We start from the raw sequence: 17793 nt of genomic DNA on the forward strand, positions 1-17793 counted from the left end.
TCTCTCTGCTTCAAAATTCAGCTAGGAATGCACAGAGAAAACCTGCTAAGCCTGCTGCTGGTGATGCTGGTGATCTGTAAGCCGTGGGGGATTGCTCTGATGCTCCCAGACTCATTCACCTCTCAGTGAAACAGATCTGCATTGTCAGTACCTTCTCCAAACCAGTGAGAGTCATTCCAGCTTCTCACTGCTCACCCAGCCAACCCAGAGTAGCAAACTGAAAGCACAGGCTCCTTCCCTTGCAGGTGAAGCCTCCCTTTTTTTCTCTCTTACAAGTTTCCCCCCCAGAGCTGTCCAGGCTGTCAGCAGGAGCTGTGGGCAGCCCTGACCCACGCCTCACCCCCTCAACAGCACAATGACCCTGCCCTACCAGGGGTGATTGTGATGAAGGACAGCCCGGGGTGCCCCTGGCTGCACACCCAGCTTCACGCTCCTGCAGCCGTGCCCAGGAAAAGGGAGATGACATGCCCCGTCCCCCCGACTGTTCGGCAGATAATCACTGCTCCAGAGAGCATCAGCCCTGGCATGTGCCAGCTCTAGAAGGACCCTCCCAGAGACTCTACCAGTTCCCACCTGCAGCCAGAGACTTACCGTGTTAGGAGCTGTGATGATTTGTCCCCCAGTGAACTCTCAGCATCCTCCCACTCCACACTGTCTTACATCCCTCTCACTTCTCTCCTCTCCCCTTGTCACCCGTGGGCAGTGCCCTCAGCCCTGCCATGCTCCACAGAGATGCTGCTCCCGGGCAGAGCTGTCTCTCTCCAGTGCTTCCCGCCTGCCATCAGCTCCTCCTGCCCCCGGAGCCCGGCCCATCCCAAGGCACCACTTTCTCTACCCCGCTGCTCTCCCTCGAGAGATCCCTGGTGCTCGAGGGCTGACAGCTCCCGAAAGGCAGCGGGGCCACCCCTGGGGACTGTTCTCTGAAGTCAGCTGAAGTAATCACCAATGTACCTCTCCCAACAGTGGAGAGAGACTGGTTACAGCATGGTCTGGCCTGATAAAGCTGTCAATGCATCTGTCTGGAAAATGGAATTTTCCTGTCCCAAACCAAAAAAAGGATGCATAGGGAGGGATAAAGAAGCAATTTGTTTCCCCTGTGCAGGGCAGGAATTCAGCTGAGGCAATGTGGGAATCTCATCCAGAGCTGGAAGCCCTTGGGCTCACGCAGGACTCAGCTCACCCCATGCACCCCACATCTGACATGATGGAGCTGCTTTTGGCATCTTCTCACAGAAGTCACCCCTGCATGCCCCTCTCCCCGCCGCTACCAAAAAACCTTGCCACGTAAGCCCAATACAGGTGCCTGCTCATCCTTCCTATGATGTGCCCTCAAATACTCCAAGGTGTCTTTAATCTCAGGGTATGACTGCTGCTTGACATATTCAGTGTGTTTTAACCGCTGGAAAATGGTTATTGTCAGGCCTGGCTTGCACTTCCGACTCTTTAAAATCTTTTTCACTGGGTCTTGTGTACATGACAAAGACTTTGAGGGAGGGAACACAGAAACAGAGGTGGACGGGACTGAAGAGGACTTACCAGGTGATCAGGGTAGATGTATGTTATGCTCCTTCTCATGTGTGATCAGTGCCAGTAAATGCCTTGTGGAGTCGAAGTCATCAGGACCTGGTCATGGTCAGACAAACTGTGCTCCTTTTCACATATAACATCCATGGATATTTTTATCTGACCTAATCTGTAGAACTTCCACAAACAAAAATAATTTCCATTTCTTAGGACAGGAATCACCCTGTTTTCAGAGAAACAATTTAAAAGCCAAAGTGAAAAATACTTGTTCACAGAGAGGTGCAAAATATCTGGGTGTGACATTTAATAAGTGGGTCAATCGGAGGAGCCTCCCAGGGTGACCTTGCTGACTGAGGGTGGGGGTTTCTGCCTCTGGGGGTCTGAGAGTCCTTATGGGATGCTGGAGAGAGCACTGGGGATTGTGCCAGGCTTGCTGTGGCATGCCTAGGAAAGAACCAAAGGTAGGGAAAGGGAAGGACCAAGGTGGTCTGGGGAGAAAGAAGCATCGGAAAACAGGGGGAAAAGGGGATGAAAGGAGCTGGTCACGCGTGGCTGGTCAGTATATTGGTTTATGCACACCATGCAACTGATGACTCCAGTCTGTCCTGTCTTCTTATGAAATTCCATCCACCACAACTTTCTGGGGTGAGGAGATGTCTGCTCTTGGTACTGGATAGAGGTCCAAGGGCCCATCCCTGGAGTGGGAAGCACGAGTCAAAGGGGCTCATGCACCTGGTGGGCCAGCAACTGGAGAGATCAGGCTGTGTGCATGTGTCATGTTGGTGCTTATGTCATTGGGTGGAACCACTAATGCACATCAAACCAAATTAACCATCAATTAGGCGAGTCCTGGGAGCCAGGTATTTAGAGAACCTACGTCTGGACTAGAGCCTGGTGAGCCCAGAGGATCTGTGAGTTGGTTGCTCAGAGGAGAAAGTGGCCTAAAGCAGCACCTGGAGAAAATGTGGGGTCTTAGAGTCGGGTACTGATAAGACCATAGGTCTGGATCTGGAGGGGGGGTTTTCCATGGTGTGAGAGAGCAGCAGAAATGCATGGAGCTCTGCCTGGGGACTAACAGTGAGCTAGCTGAGAGCTGATAGGCCAGGATCAGAGGGCAGAACAACATGGGCAGCACTGTGGGAGGATGGGTGGATTTCTGCTCCAGACCTCTTGATCAGGTAGATGAGGCCTTCTTCAGACAATTGGAAGGAGCTTCATGTCTGCATGACATGGCAGACTCATGGCAGATGTAAACTATCCCAACTGCCTCTTCTGAAGAGGTGTAAGCCACCCAGGAGGATTTTGGAGCTCACTGGTGACATCTTCCTGACAAGGGCCAGGGATGTAACAACCAAGGGTGAGAAAGTAGAGTATAGGATGCTGAGAGAAGGGAAGAAAGAAAGGGGCAGGATGCAGGAGAGCAGGCTTTGACCTGCTGAGGGACCTGCTTGGAAGAATCCCATGGGATACAGCCCTGAAGAGGAAAGAGGTGTAGGGAGCTGTTTGATGGTTAATGATTTCCACTTCAAGCTCCAAAATGGTCCACCCAGACATGCAGGAAGTCAAGAAAAGGTGGCAGGAGGCTGGCATGGATGAGAAGGAAGCTCCTGACAGAAACCGAGCATGAAGGACAGAGGAGGTAGAATCTGACTGCATTCCAGGCTCAGCGGTTCTGTGATGCTGTGCTGGAGAGAGACATTTGTGTGTATGTGTGCTTGTCTTTGTGTGGAGGAACTGGGGGGATGAGGGAATTCTGGACCCAGCTCCCAGGCAGCTTTGAGAACCTAATACCAGCCTCTGGAGAGATCCTTATTGTTTCAGTCTCTATACAGGTATATATTTTCCACTAACACAGTCTAACATACAAACAGCTCAACGCCCATTTACCCTTTCTCCACTGACCCTGACTTTGCTTGCTTTGCAATCTCATTTGGTGTTTTGAAGATTGTGTTGATGGCAATTCCTACCTGGGGCTGTAGAGCCCTGCAGCTCCTCAGGCTGTTATTACGTGAGAGACACCACCACCATCAAGGTGAGCTATCTGCACAGAGACACTAACAGCTGACCAAGTGGAGCTTCAGCCCAGGGAAACCTGAGAAACTCTGGGATTCCGGCCAACAGAAACCTCTTGAAGTTTACAAGTAGTGTCCAGTCCTGCATTAGGAGGAAGAATAATCTCCTCATTTCTCAGGGCAGGCTTGGACCTGAGTAGCTGAGCAGGGACCCTGAGGAGAAGGGCCTGGGCATTACTGGGGGACACCATACAAGACAGCGGTGTATGCTGGCTGCAAGGAAAGCCACCTGCTGTCCATAAAGAATTTTCATTATTCATACCATTTCAAAATTATTATCTACCTGTCTGCTTTGATCCAGAGACAGTGTAAATGAATTTCCATGTGCTCTGTGCATTATACATTAAAAAAGACCCTTCAGTGACTTTTTTTGCCTGAGGCTTCTCCTCCAAGACCCTGCCTGGAGCTGCAGAGGCAGCTGTTGTGTACAGAGTCCCTGCACAGCAGATCTCTGAGCAAGCTGGCATCTGTAACAGCATTTCCATCACAAAAGGGAATGTCCTCTGAGCAGTGCCCAAAGGCTTTTAATTTTTATTCCAAAGATAATTTCCAAGGAATAAACTCCAAAGAAGACTGTTTCTCTGCTTGTTTCCCCATGGGCTCAGTGTGATGGCTCCCAGTATGGTCTTGCAGGGACTGAGGAATGGCTCAGGTGTTACTTTTTGGACAGCACCCACACAGATGGTGAATGGTCTCCAGTTAACCTGCCTGGGGCTCTACAGCATGTGATAGGACTGATGGCAGAAGAAGGGCTTTTTTTTCTGTAAGGAATCAGGAGCTACCAGAAGAGTGCAGGTGATCTGCAGGGACAACATGCTAGGAAGTCAGCAGTGAAAGGAGCCCACTGATCACAAATGTGTTCAAGGTGGAGGGACCCATGTCTGAAGTACTAAATCTGGGTGTGAAGTGCTGAGTGAGGGATCTGCACCCGCAAGGGACACAGCAGGCACAGGGAAAGAAACCTGGTGATTTGTTTTACTACCAGTGTATTTTTGTCAATTGGATCCACTGCAGCACCCAAACACATCTTGAGGTGTTGGCAATAGGGAAGGGTATCCCTTAAGGCCATGTAAGAGCTTCTGTGGGAGGCAGTCAGTGGCAGTGATGTCCCTGAACAGGGTCTGCCTCCCAGCCTGACCAGAACAGCCCCATGGAGTCACCCTGTGACCCCAGGCAAGCCCACTTGCTCTGCAGAGCAGCACCAGCAGCTCAGGGGCTGCGGAGAGCATGGAAAGCGGGTGCAGAACTGGCTGTCCAGGCCAGCACAGATGTGGCCACCTTGAGGAAAGGTCCTGTGGAGAGGTGGGATGTCCTGGGAGAAGAGCAGGACACCGTGTGCATGGAGGGCAGACGTGGAAAGAGAAATTCTTTGCTGTGGGTGCCATCTGAGGGCAGGGTGCCCTGTGGCTGGGGCAGCAGGAGCTGCCTGAGGAGTCCCAGGGCCAGGACTCTGCGCTGTCCTGGGTAGCGGGGCTGGCCCGGGGGGCTGCAGGCCCCTGGGAGGGGATCTCCAGGCCACAACAACAGGAGAGACACTGACACGTGACCTCCATCTCCTCCTTGCTGCGGGGCCAGACCAGACTGGGCTGCTCTGCTCGGCTGGGGAGAAGGCTGGGGAGTGGGGAGAGCTGGAAAGGCTGGGATGTCTGGGCTTGGAAGTGCTGGGCAAAGTAAAACACTGCTGTACCCCTAATGTGTGTGAGTGTGCAAGGTTGAGGCACACAGATGTGTCCTCGCACAGCCAGGCCTCTCCTGGGAGAGACATGAAGGACCATCAGAGCAGGACCTGCTCTCTGCCCATGTGCGCTGGACACCCCAGGAAAGCTGTCCCAGGGCAATTGTCACACATTTCCAGCACTGGTCTCTCAGCCCAGCTCAAAGAGGTTGTTTATCCCTCCACAGAGGGACACCAAATGAGTAGATCAATCCATGTTTGCATGGTAGAGATGAGTCATAAGTGTGCAAATTGTGTGCATGTGGGGAGATGAACATTAGTGAAGTCAAACACTATCAGTTATTGCTGGGGATCCCATGAATGTCTGTGGGGCAGACAGTGTCTCAAAGTCACTTCACTTTGAGAATAATGTCCCCTGGGAATCTACCTGATTGCAGCGCTGGGATGCGCTTCCTTGAACTGAGGTCTCTGTGTCTGTTCTTCATGTCTTGGGGCACCTCCGATGAGTGCAGAGCAGGATGATCACCTCAGGGATGAGGTGCCCACCAGCCTCTGGAAGTGACAACTGGAGGCCTGAGAAACACTACGACTGATACAGTGCACTGCCCGTGTGTCTGCAAGAGAAGAACTTGTGTCTCTGAACACCCTTGTGTATGCGAGGAGTGCATGAGGCCAGCTCAGATGTGGACATCTTGAAGAGCCCTGACAGCTCTATGTGTCGCTCATGGGTCAACTCCCACCATCCTAGTGAGATTTAGCTCGTTGCCTTTATGAGGAACTGAAGGAGTTAATGCCTCAAACATTCACTGATACAGAAAAACTCAAGGGCAACTTGTGGCCTTTGTGCTTAGTCTAAGGAACAAACTATCTGCCCAGGGAAGCACAGAGTATATCAAAGGGTACGCAGCTCCACTGCCTTGCAGTTGTATTGCCAAGATCTCTAGAGAAGAATCTAAGCTGGGATACATAACCTGAGTCAAACCATATGTTCAGGTTAATGCTTACACTTTAAATTAGGAGCTTGATAAATGATGTGGGCCTTGCTAATGACTATACCCTTGAAGAAGAGCCAAAATATGGAAAAGAGTGGAATATCTTGCCCCAGATGGAGCTAAAGGCTGGATAATTGCCCAAGAAGCAAAAACTGGGTGTTGCGATCGAGATGGACAAAACTATGGTTGAGACGGACAAAAGTACAAGACAGATTCTTCTTTAAAGCAAGTTAACACCAAAGCCCCAAAACAAAAAGCCCAAAATACCCCACAAAGCCCTTATTGCGCTCCTCCTTTGTTCCTTTATACTTTTTCTAAAGGGTGTACAGATTTTCCAGACTGCCTACCAACACGCCCCTTCATGTAGGTGTTCATACATCACATGTTCATGGCAATGAACCCTGGCTCTTGCCAGGGTGGAGAAGTTAATATGCATAAGCTTAACACGCAAGCGTAGTAAGATAAAGAGTTCAAAAGTTCAGGCTCCCAAGCTTTCTAGTATCTCTATCCACCTAAAACTAGTTCCAAGTACAGGGTTAACAGTTCTTCCGACATGTCTCTTTTCTTATTGGTTCAGAGTTGCTATGCACTCTTACTGTGGTCGATAAGCTTGCTTATCTTGCAGCTCCTCCTGTTCTTGCTTGCTCTCTCAGGGGTAGTTTGGAATCCTTTCAAGGTCGAAGTTGTTCCTTCCCAGGGCCTCAGTCCAGCTGAGGTCCCCCCACAACTGGGGAAAAAGTAAATGTTGCTGGGGGAGAACATGACCACCAATTCAACTGGACAAAATGGTTAATGCAACCCATCCCCTCTCCACGCACATGTGGAATCCATGCTCCACCTTTTCCTCATCTCTCATGGAAATAAGTTTGAGAAGAACCCGCCTCTTCTCATCTAGTATGCAAATCCACAGATAAAGTGAACTTAAAAGGCAACAGAAAACTTTTCTGGGGGTGCAACCCCACTAAAGATTACCAGACCTGACACAATGATGGAACTCTTGTTGATGATTCCAGATACTCTGACTCTTTTTCTCTCTTCCTTTTCTTTTACTTCCTTCCTTTTCTTTCTTAGAGGTTTATCAATAAGAGGCCATACTTCTTGCTATGCTTTCCCAAGATTAAGTAGTTTCTACCACAAGTAAAACATTTTAACCGGTCATTTGGTGTCATTTCACCTTAATTTAACCCAAGGGGATCACAGATCATTTATGATTCCATGCGTTTCCGGTCTGGCTTGTAACAGCCCTTGAAAGGCTCATTGCCATATTCTCTGTCTGCTACAATATTCATTTTTGGCTTTCTGGGCTCTGTCTTCAAATGCACACTCTAAGAGAAGCACACCTGTGAGCACCTCATCTGTGCAGTCAGAAGGGGTTCTGCAGGCATCAGCGATGTCGCCCTGGAGAAGAAGGCATTGCCTGAGATGCTGGTAGGCCTCGAATAAGCTCCCATTGTATGTAGGTGTTTGCAAAGTCATTTGTGACTGATTAGGTGCTACAGCAGGAAGAGGTCTGTGGGTTGTGTGGGTGTTTGTGAAGTCCTGATGCCGTAGTATCTGATAAGCCAGGAGCAGGTACATGGCAGGTTTGGATGCTATGACATCACCTGTGGCTGTGTGGCTGTCCTGGGTTGAGTGAGTGGTGGGATTTTTTTTGGTGGCAGGGGAGGGGGCTATAGAGGCGGCCCCCTGGGAGAAGCTTCTCGAAGCTCCCCCAGCTCCAAGTCAGCTCCACTTCTGTTTGGAAACTGAGCCAATCAGCTGCGCCTCTGCGATAACGTATTTAAGAAGGGACGTGGTGACGGGCAGTCGGACTTGTGAGGAGGAGTTGATGCAGCTGCATGAACACCAAGGTCAGTGGAGGAACAGAGGAAGAAAGGAGGGGGGAGGTGTGCCGGAGCAGAGACCCCCCTGTATCCTGTGGTGAGACGGCAGGGCGGCCCCCCCTGCCACCCATGAAGATCTACAGTGGAGCAGACACTGATTTATGGTCTGTGGCTTCCACCTGGGCGATCTAGGTGCTGTGCCCGAAGAACGCTGGGGTCTTTTGGGAAAAGGCAGCCCCGCTGTTGTAATTCAGCACTGGGAGGAACGCAGCATGCGGGGGAGTCTCACGCCTGAGCAGCTCGGGAAGGGCTGCAGCCGTGGGAGAGAATCCAGTCAGAGGAAGTTAGTGACCCATGACGGAGCAGTGTGGGGAACGCTGCAGCCCATGGGAGGAATTCAAGTCGGAGAAAGTTTGTGGAGGACTGTCTCCTGTGAGAGGGGGACCATGATGGAGCAGGAGGAACAAGCTCCGGACACTCCCCTCATTGAAGATAAGGGAAGTGGCAGCGCTGACTGCACCCCCCATTCCCTGCCCCTGCACCATTGGGGGAGGAGGTAGAGATATCGGGAGCAGAGCTGAGCCCGTGAAGAAGGGAGGGATGGGGGGAAGGTGTTCTCAAGATGTGGCAATGCTTCTCACTGTCCTACTCTGTTAAGTGTTTTTAGTGTCTGTAATAAATGTATGTTCTTTTTTTCTTCCCCTATCAAGTCTGTCTTTTGCTTGTGACCATAAAGGGTGATTTTTTCCCCATCCCAGTCCTATCTTGAACCCCAAGCCTGGCTCTCTGTCCTTCTTATTGCCGGAAGAGAAGGGAGAGAGAGTGGCTGCATGGTGGTTGGCTGCCACCCAGGCTCAAACCAGGATAGGCCAGGAGTATGCACATGGCTGTGCAATAAGCTTGTGATTTCACCAGTGCTGGAGTATCTTTAAGTCAAAGTGCGGGCATACGGCTGGTGTGGGTGATTCTGTTATCATAAAAATAGCATTGTGACCACACACCCAAATATTGTTTTTTTGGAAGACACATCGTCAGCAGTCGCCCGTGCACTCATGAGCACACGGCAGTAGAACTAGGGGGGTGTCAAGGTCGCCATCACCGATGGCACCCCATGGCCGTGGGGCTCGGAGCAGAGTGGCTGTGCACATCTGAGGGGCATCACAGGGGAAGAGGAGCTGTGAGGCTGAAGGATCGATCCCTGCAGCCCTGGCTGGAGCAGTTGGGGGGTGGGGAGTGGCTCCGGGACACTGCAGGGATGTGTCTGGACACAGCGCCAGGAGGAAACCCCAGCTGCTGGGCTTCCTTACCCTCTAATTCCTGACTATTTGCCCCAATATCCTGGTATCAGAGCAGCCAGCTGATAATTTAGCTCACCTGGATGGAGGCTGAAATAGTTTCACATTTCTCACCACTCACTTAGAGACAGGGATCAGGTGGTTTGTGACTCATTTGCGATTTCCATCCCTTCCCCATCTTGTTCTCAGTGACTGCGCTGCTGCAGAACAGGCTGCCTTTTGATTCTCAATCCTGCTCCCTCTTAGGAGAAGCTTCTTCCTCCCCTAATAACATGGAGAAAACATCTGCCACACAGAATAAGGTGATGGAGGTGCCATTCTGTGTATCCAGCCACTGATTGGCTCTTGGAGGAGAAGGAAAAAGTGTAATTGTTAATTTTCTCTGTTGGTTCCCAAAGTACAGGGGTCACACCAGTGAAGAGCCCAAATACCAGAGTAAGCTCAAGGCCAGTGGTTTTCTAATAAATCTCCCAGGCAAAACACCACCAAGTGCTAGGGCACAGCAAACTGCAAAATCCCAAACCAGTCTTTAATATGTACAGCAAAAAAGGGCGCATGGCACAGATCAGATAAACCAATATTGAGAACAGGTAATGACCAGCAACTATTAAACAGGTATAACAATTCTAAATTTCTTTAATATGCTCCGGTCTAATCTGTCGTTATCTCAAATACTTTGAGCCCCACCTTAGGTACTAAAGATGAATGCCATGATTAAAAGACAAGGCTAAGCTCAGTGGCTCCCCCACACAGTGGGATGGGGGAAAGAACTAGAAGGGTAAAATTGGGAAAACTTGTGGGTTGAGATAAAGACAGTTTAATAATTAAAAATTAAATAAAATTATAAAAAAAAAAAAAAAAAAAAGAAAATAAACAAAAACAAGTGATGCAAAAACCCCCCAGTTACTTACCACCAACCAAGCCATGCCCAGGCAGTCCCTGAGAAATAGCAGCACTGGCAAAGCTCCCTCCCAGTTTTCTTGCTGGTCATGACATCATATGCTATGGAATATCCCTGGGGTCAGCTGGGTTCAGCTGTCCCGGATGTGTCCCCTCTCAATTCCTTGTGCCTCCCAGCCTCCTCGCTGCTGGGGTGGGATAAGGAGCAGAAAAGACCTTGACTGTCTCAGCGCAGCTCAGCCGTCATGGAAACTTCCTTGTGTTATCAATGGCATATCCAGTATAAATCCAAACCATTGCCCCATACCAGCTACTGTGAAGAAAATTAACTCTATCCCAGCCAAAATCAGCACAGTCCATGAATAAAGAACTTAAAAATTAGTATGCCAAATATTGACCTCTGGGTATATCACGAGTGACTGGCCCCCGGGCTGGACTTTTAGTCCCTCATCACAGTTCACTGGGTTCAGCCATTCAGCCAGTTTTCAACCCACTGCACTGTCTACTTCTGTAACCTGTACTTTGTCAGCTCGTCTGGGGATTTTATGGGAGACGGGTCAAAGACCTTACTGAAGTCAAGATCAACAATATACACTGCTCTCCCCTAGCCTAGGAAGCTAGTCATCTCATCCTGGAGGGCTCCTCCAAATCACCTTCTTGTCCTTCAAATGGCTGCAAATGCTTTCCAGGAGGATTTTCTCCATCACCTTCCAGGGATGGAGGTGAGTCTGGGTCTTCCTTTACGCCTTCCGTGAAGATAGGAGTGACATTTCCTGTCTTCCAGTCTTCAGGAACATCTCCCACAACCACAACAGCGGGGCTACCTTTTCCAAAAAGACCCCAGCGTTCTTCAGGCACAGCACCTTGATCATTCAGACAAAAAAATACAGGCCATAAATCAGTGTCTGCTCAACCGTAGATCTCCATGGGTGGCAGGGGGGACTGCCCTGCCGTCTCACCACAGGATACAGGGGGGTCTCTGCTCCGGCACACCTCCCCCCTCCTTTCTTCCTCCATTCCTCCACTGACCTTGGTGTTCATGCAGCTGCAGCAACTCCTCCTCACAAGTCCCACTGCCCGTCACCACGTCCCTTCTTAAATACATTATTGCAGAGGCGCAGCTGATTGGCTCAATTTCCCAAACAGAAGTGGAGCTGACTTGGAGCTGGGGGAGCTTCGAGAAGCTTCTCACAGGGGGCCACCCCAATAGCCCCCTCCCCTGCTACCAAAAAAAAACCCACCCCTCACTCAAACCCAGGACATCATCAAACCCTGAAAACTTCAGTATGTCTTCAGCCTGATCCTCTTCCCTCAACAGTGCCAGAATAGGCAAATATCCTATTGTTGGCAGTTGAAAGAGTGTGAAGATCGGAGCTGGTGTCAGTCCATGTATTTCCTCCTGACAGTTGGGGATGCCTGCAGTAATGGCAGTTAGTATTCAGAGACTAGAAACATAACAAAAAAATATAACATAGGCTATGTATATTCCTTATTTATAGGTATGCATGTACGTATAAATATATTCTTTGCTATAACAGGCCAAGGATATAAAAATATTTCTATATATTTTTAGTATTTGAAGAACATCCTATATTTTTTATATAACAAACCAAAGAATATTCATACCTTCAAAGATTATAAGTGACACCTTAAATGAGTACCTTAATCAAAATTAGTACCTTAAATCAAAATCACAGATGTGATTACATAAAACTTTTCCTCCTTCCCATACATCACATGGTCAGAGTGTTTGTAATGACCAAGACTGGGAGTCCAGGGATTCTTAAAGTTTCTGTGATTCCCTCAGGTTAAATGAAGGTGAAATGACACCAAATAACCAGTTGAAATGTTTTGCTTGTGGTAGAAACAACTAAAACTTGGGAAAGGATAGTAAAGAATGTGGCTTCTTATTGATAAATATATAAAAAAGAAAAGGTAGGAAGTAAAAGAAAAGGAAAGGAGAGGAAGAGCCCAGTTCACCACCCCAGGTTCCAGCATTGCCTTGGGTCTGGTAATCTTGGCTGGTGGGTGCACCCTGAGCAAAGTTTTCTTTCTCCTTTTAAGTTCTTCTTATCAGATGATTAGCATACTATTCCAAGAGAGGCAGGAATTCCACAAACTCATTTCCATGAGAGACAAGGAAAAGGTGGGTCATGGGTTCTGCACATGAGTTGAGGGGGGATGGGATGCACCAACCCCCTTGTCCAATTGAGTCATGCTTGCACACCACACCACACCCCTCCACCCCTCCCCTTAGTTTTTGCTTAGGTCCATCTGATGCTGGTCATTTCTCTCTCTTATCAATCTTTTAAATTGAGCATATGGTTTCACTCAGTCCACGTTTCCCTCCTTTGAGGCTTATCTAAGGAAGTTGGCAATACAACCGCGAGGGAGTGGAGCTGTGCACCCTTTAGTATTCTCCCCGCTTCCTTGGGCAGCATTCCTTAGACTAACCACAAAGGCCACAGCTTGTCAAAGTTTTCTGTGTCGATGAATGATTGGGGCATTAACTCCTTCGGTTCCTTACAGTGTTCCTGGCAAAGAACCTGGTTTGCTTGGTGGGAGCAGATGCCAGTATCTCAGACCTGTAGCTCATCAGGTGGGCTTTCCTCCAGATGAGAGAGCCAAGGGGGAGGCATGAGCAGGACAGGACCTTGTCTCCATTGTCACCAGGCACAATGGCCTGAGTGCAACCTGTACAGCCCAACTGCCAAAGCAGTGAGGATTGGATGGGAAGGGTGGGGTCCAGCTGGAAGGGAAACGCCATACCAATGGGAGTCAACAAACAGAAATGGGGGGGGATAGCCTGGGCATGGGTTCCTGGGGCCAGTGCTGATGCCTTTGGGTATCTGCAACATCTGCATGGAGCGCAGAAATGTACCAAAAGGATTCAGTGTTCAAAGAAAGGACATGAATTGTGCTGGCAAGAGTTCCCCCACTTCCTTGCCCATCGCCAACAGGATGAGGAGTGCCTCTGTCCAGCTTGGGCTTGGACCCCCAGCACTTTACATTTCAGTGTGAGGCTCCCAAGATAAACTGTGATTCACATCTCTTGTTCACAAGAGAAACAGCACAAACGTCTGTGCCCACTGGGCCTCCTTCTCCTGCCTTTCCAGCCTGGGCAGAGGCAGAGGAGATGGTTCTCCCACAGTGAAGTCCATTAGGACTGGAAGGAGCCATGTCCACTGGTTCCCCTTGGCTAGTTAAGGAGAAAATGAGGCCCCTGTTCACCTTCCCTGAGGAGAGAGGAATCCTCTCTGGAAGGACATACTGGCTGCTTTGCTGACTTCAGCTCCAAACAAGCCAGACCCCTCCACCCCAGAAGGTCTGAGGCTTCCTCATTCTATGGGAGCTGACACAGATGCTTTCATCTGAAGGGAAGTGAGGTGAATCCCATTTCTGGGGAATCTCTTGTCCTGCTCACAAGATGCAGAGATGTCCCTGGTTCAGTTGCCTTGCCTCAGTTTACATCATGTTTCTGGGGTTCAGCACTGCCTGGAGCTGTTGACAGAGACTCCACCACCTCAGAGCTTCCGCCCCTCCAGGGAGGCAATTATGTTGTTCTTAGTCTCTGCAAAGCCTCAGGAGGGACGTGCTGCAGGAGGATCCTTTAGTCTCCTTTCTGCTATAAACCCTGGGACCCTTCAGCAAACAGGGACTCTTCAGGTGCTGCTGGAGACTCATCATCAGAGCAGATGTCACCCCCTTCATGACAAGGACTGCAGGTTTGTGGTGGATGTGCTAAGGGTGGGTGAAGTCTGGGTGTTACTAGGCAATCTGCTGGGTCTTTGAACAAGAGAAATGAGAGCATAGAGACCTGAGTCTCGGCCTTGTCCTGTTCTGCCTGTCTTCCCACCCCAGCTCCTGCCTTCCCTGAGCCCCTGGCACCGCACAGCAGAGATCCCAGGGACAGCCCTGGGACACTCTCCCACCTTGGCTGGGTGGGTGAAGCATTTTGGCAGGCTGTGCGGGACCACACTGCCTGTGCCCTTCACTTCATCTCTCACAGGGCTATTTCAGCTGTCTTTTGTCCTAGTTGTTCATCTTATTGTTTTTGGTGGTGGTGTCAGTTTCCTCACTCTCTCAGACCTATGATCATGTCAGGTTCGTTCTCCAGCTTTCTCAGCTTCTCAGCTTTCTCAGCTTTCTCAGCCACATACAGTGGAGAGGCCTGGGGGTATGAGTAAGCCTGAGTAGCTTTTGGCAAACTCTCAGAACGGTTCCTGTGAGTCTCACCTCTGGAGGACATGCCTACCAGCCCAGGAGGGGGGTTTCATACCCTTGGAGGGAATGGCTGTTGCAAAGAGCTGTGGTTTTGGTCATGAGATTTCTTCAACCATGTGCTGAGGCATGTCCTGGCATTGCCCATGTCCCTGACCCTGATCCGGTACCACCTCACCCCCCAGGCACACTGGGGACAGCCTTCTCAGTACCCCACTTTCTCAGGGAGCCCCACAGATGCAGCTGGCCATGGTGAGGTCCTGCCTCTGGGCTGGGATTTTCAAGGAGGCAGTCTCAAAGCCCTCAGGAACCACTGCTGAGGAGGAAAAGACATGAAGCAAATGGTTCTGCCCAGCAGCTTTGCACCACAGCGTAGCTGTGCTTGGAAGCCTCCTCAGGATATCATCTGGTCCTAAAAGCAGGGTCAGGTAGAGCAGGTGGCTCAGGACCATGTCCAGTTGAGCTTTAATATCCACAAGGATGGAGCCTCCATTACCTCTATAGGGAACCCATTGCAGTTGTTTGTCCACCATACCTTTAAATGGAATGCACCACTGAAAAGAGTGTTTTTTTCTCCTTTCTTCCTCCCATGCCTTTTCCCTGAACGAATCTCTCCCATGTGGCTCAGTTGACTCCCAGTTATCCCTTCCCAATCTTTTTTTTGATCACCTCCTTGCCACTTTTTACGCTACATTTTGACCCACAATGTGATTTTTAGCATGCTCTCTGGCAGTCCCACAGCACAGTCCCTTGGTCCTCTGAAGCAGTAACTCCTGTTCTGCCCTTTTTCAAAGGAAGAAATTGGCCTGTGGGGTGGTGAGGAAGCAGTGGGATAGAAAACCTTTCTTTCTCGTGTGAGTGTTCCTCAGCTTGCGATGTGCCCAGCCCTTGCTTTGGAGGAAGGATGGTGCCTAGCACATCTTACACAACGGGCTTTTCTGATCGTCAAGACACATAACATGTCTTCCAGGGCGTACCCACAGGCATGTGAATTCTGTGTGAGCAAATGCATATCATAAATTTATTCCACAGTGAGAAAGAAGAATTTCTGTTGGGCAGCTCACCTCTAGAGTCTGTGGTGGGTCTGCTGGGATGAGTAGTCTTTACGCATTAGGAAGGACATTTATTTTCTGTTTTCACTATGCACAAAGCACATAAAGCTCATGTGAAGAGAAAGATGTCCTGTACAAAAAAAAGATGTTGAAGGTAAACACTGAAATGTGTTTCTTTCTCGTAGACCCTCTTTGTGGCAACTGAAGAAATAAAAGACAAACAACACCGCATGGCCGAAGGGGAAGATGGCAATGGGACATCATCTACAGCTTTTGTGCTGCTGGGAATACATGATGTCCCCACGCTCCAGAAACCACTCTTTCTCCTCTTGCTTATGATCTACTCAGTCACCATGGTTGGGAACATCCTCGTAATCGTGCTGGTGGTGGCAGACCAGCATCTGCACACCCCCATGTACTTCTTCCTGGGCAATCTGTCCTCTTTGGAGGCCTGCTACAGCTCCACCATCCTGCCACGGCTGCTGGCCAGCTTTGTGACGGGGGACAGCAGCATCTCTGCACGTGGCTGCATGGCTCAGTTCTACTTCTTTGCTTCCTTTGCGACTACTGAGTGTTACCTGCTGGCAGCCATGTCCTACGATCGGTCCCTGGCCATATGCCAGCCTTTGCTCTATGCAAGCCTCATGACCTGGAAGGTCTCTTTATGCCTGGCAGCTGCATCTTGGCTGTGGGGTTCACTGCTGCTGGTGGTTGTCACAATCTTCTTATCCCAGTTGCAGTTCTGTGGCCCCAAGGCAATTGACCACTTCTTCTGTGATTTCACCCCATTGCTGGAGCTTGCCTGCAGTGACACCAGAGCAGTCACAATTGTTTCTTTCATCTTTGGTATCTTGGATGCAGTTTTTCCCTTCCTGTTCACACTGGTCTCCTATGTGTGCATCATAGCTGCCGTCCTGAGGATCCCATCCAGCACAGGCAGGCAGAAGGCCTTCTCCACCTGCTCCTCTCATCTCACTCTTGTCACCATTTTCTATGGCACCATCATCCTTGTCTACATGCTGCCTAGAAGAGCCTCACTGAGGCAGCTCAACAAAGTGTTCTCCTTTTTCTACACCATCCTCACGCCCCTAGTCAATCCCCTCATCTACAGCCTGCGGAACAGGGACGTCAAGGAGGCCTGCAGGAAAATGTTCAGGAGAGCCATGACCTGCACCCACAGCTACCTTGGTGAGTAGGAAAGCTCCAGATACCAACTGGGTGCTCAGATGTGCATGCCACTGAGACTGATTGTGGAGTGGTGGAGGGGGAAAGCAAAAGGTCCTTGTAGAGAAATCTTATTGTTCTGAAAGCAATGCTGGAAACGTCATGGGTTGGCTTTTTCCTTGATAATAAACACCTTGCTAGCCTTATGTGTGGGAACTGTTGAAAAATCAAGGTTTTATTTTCTGGAAGAGATAACAAAGTGTATTTGGACTACCCTGAATATTTGCCAAGGGCCATCATGAGTGGTTCTTTCTCACTGTGGTACACATTTCAAAAGCATGAACCTTGCATGTCAGCCACTAATGAAGGTTTACTTTCAAGTAGCCAAGGAAAAATGGATCATTTCTAGTGGGTGGCTCAGGTGGGTTACAGCCATGCACATCTCCTCCCTCCTCTGGCCAGGCCCTGTGGCAGGCATGTCTCAGGATCTAGCTGGGGATTGCAGCAGCTGATTGAGAAGCTTTTGCTTCTCCTGCTGCAAGGGCAGGTGGAGAGGCTGGGATGAGGGGAGCAGCTCCTTTTTCTGAGGGCTAAAACAAGATCCTCACCTGAATCTCCCTCCCCTGTCCCCAGAGGAATGAGCAAGTCCCTGCTCCAGCTCTGCTCCTCTGGCTCCAGCTCCGGCTCCTCTTCTCTGCTCACCCAACATCTTGGACAGAGACCAGGACAGCCACGCCGTTGCCCCAGTCCCTTCACCCTTGGAGGATCAGGTTTTTCACCTCAGCCCTCCTTCCCCACTAGAAATATACTGGACCCAGTGACCCAATGGACTGGATCTGGCTGGGATGAAGTAAATTTTCTTCATAGCAGCCCATGAGGTACTGTGCTTTGTATTGGTGACAAAACCAGTGCTGATAACACACCGATGATTTTGCTGTTGATAGAAGGTGTCTGCACAGCATCAAGGCCTTCTCTGTTTCTCAGTCTGACCCCACTGAATAGGCTGGGGGTGCGCAAGATGTGGGGAGGGGACACAACTGAAGGTCAGAAGGGCTCCTGGGGGATCGCTGTCTTC

At 49.9% G+C, this 17793-nt stretch overlaps 1 protein-coding gene across 1 annotated transcript; it reads left to right on the top strand.

The window, feature by feature from the left end:
• The first annotated feature begins 15784 nt into the window (after positions 1 to 15784).
• LOC122153080 (olfactory receptor 1013-like) lies at positions 15785 to 16750 on the top strand. Its single transcript, XM_042789193.1, has one exon. The coding sequence runs from the start codon at positions 15785 to 15787 to the stop codon at positions 16748 to 16750; it is 966 nt and encodes a 321-aa protein (XP_042645127.1).
• Positions 16751 to 17793: the final 1043 nt, after the last annotated feature.

This window comes from Tyto alba, unplaced genomic scaffold (genome assembly GCF_018691265.1).
Source record: "Tyto alba isolate M040663 unplaced genomic scaffold, T.alba_DEE_v4.0 Super-Scaffold_15, whole genome shotgun sequence".
Taxonomy (NCBI): domain Eukaryota; kingdom Metazoa; phylum Chordata; class Aves; order Strigiformes; family Tytonidae; genus Tyto; species Tyto alba.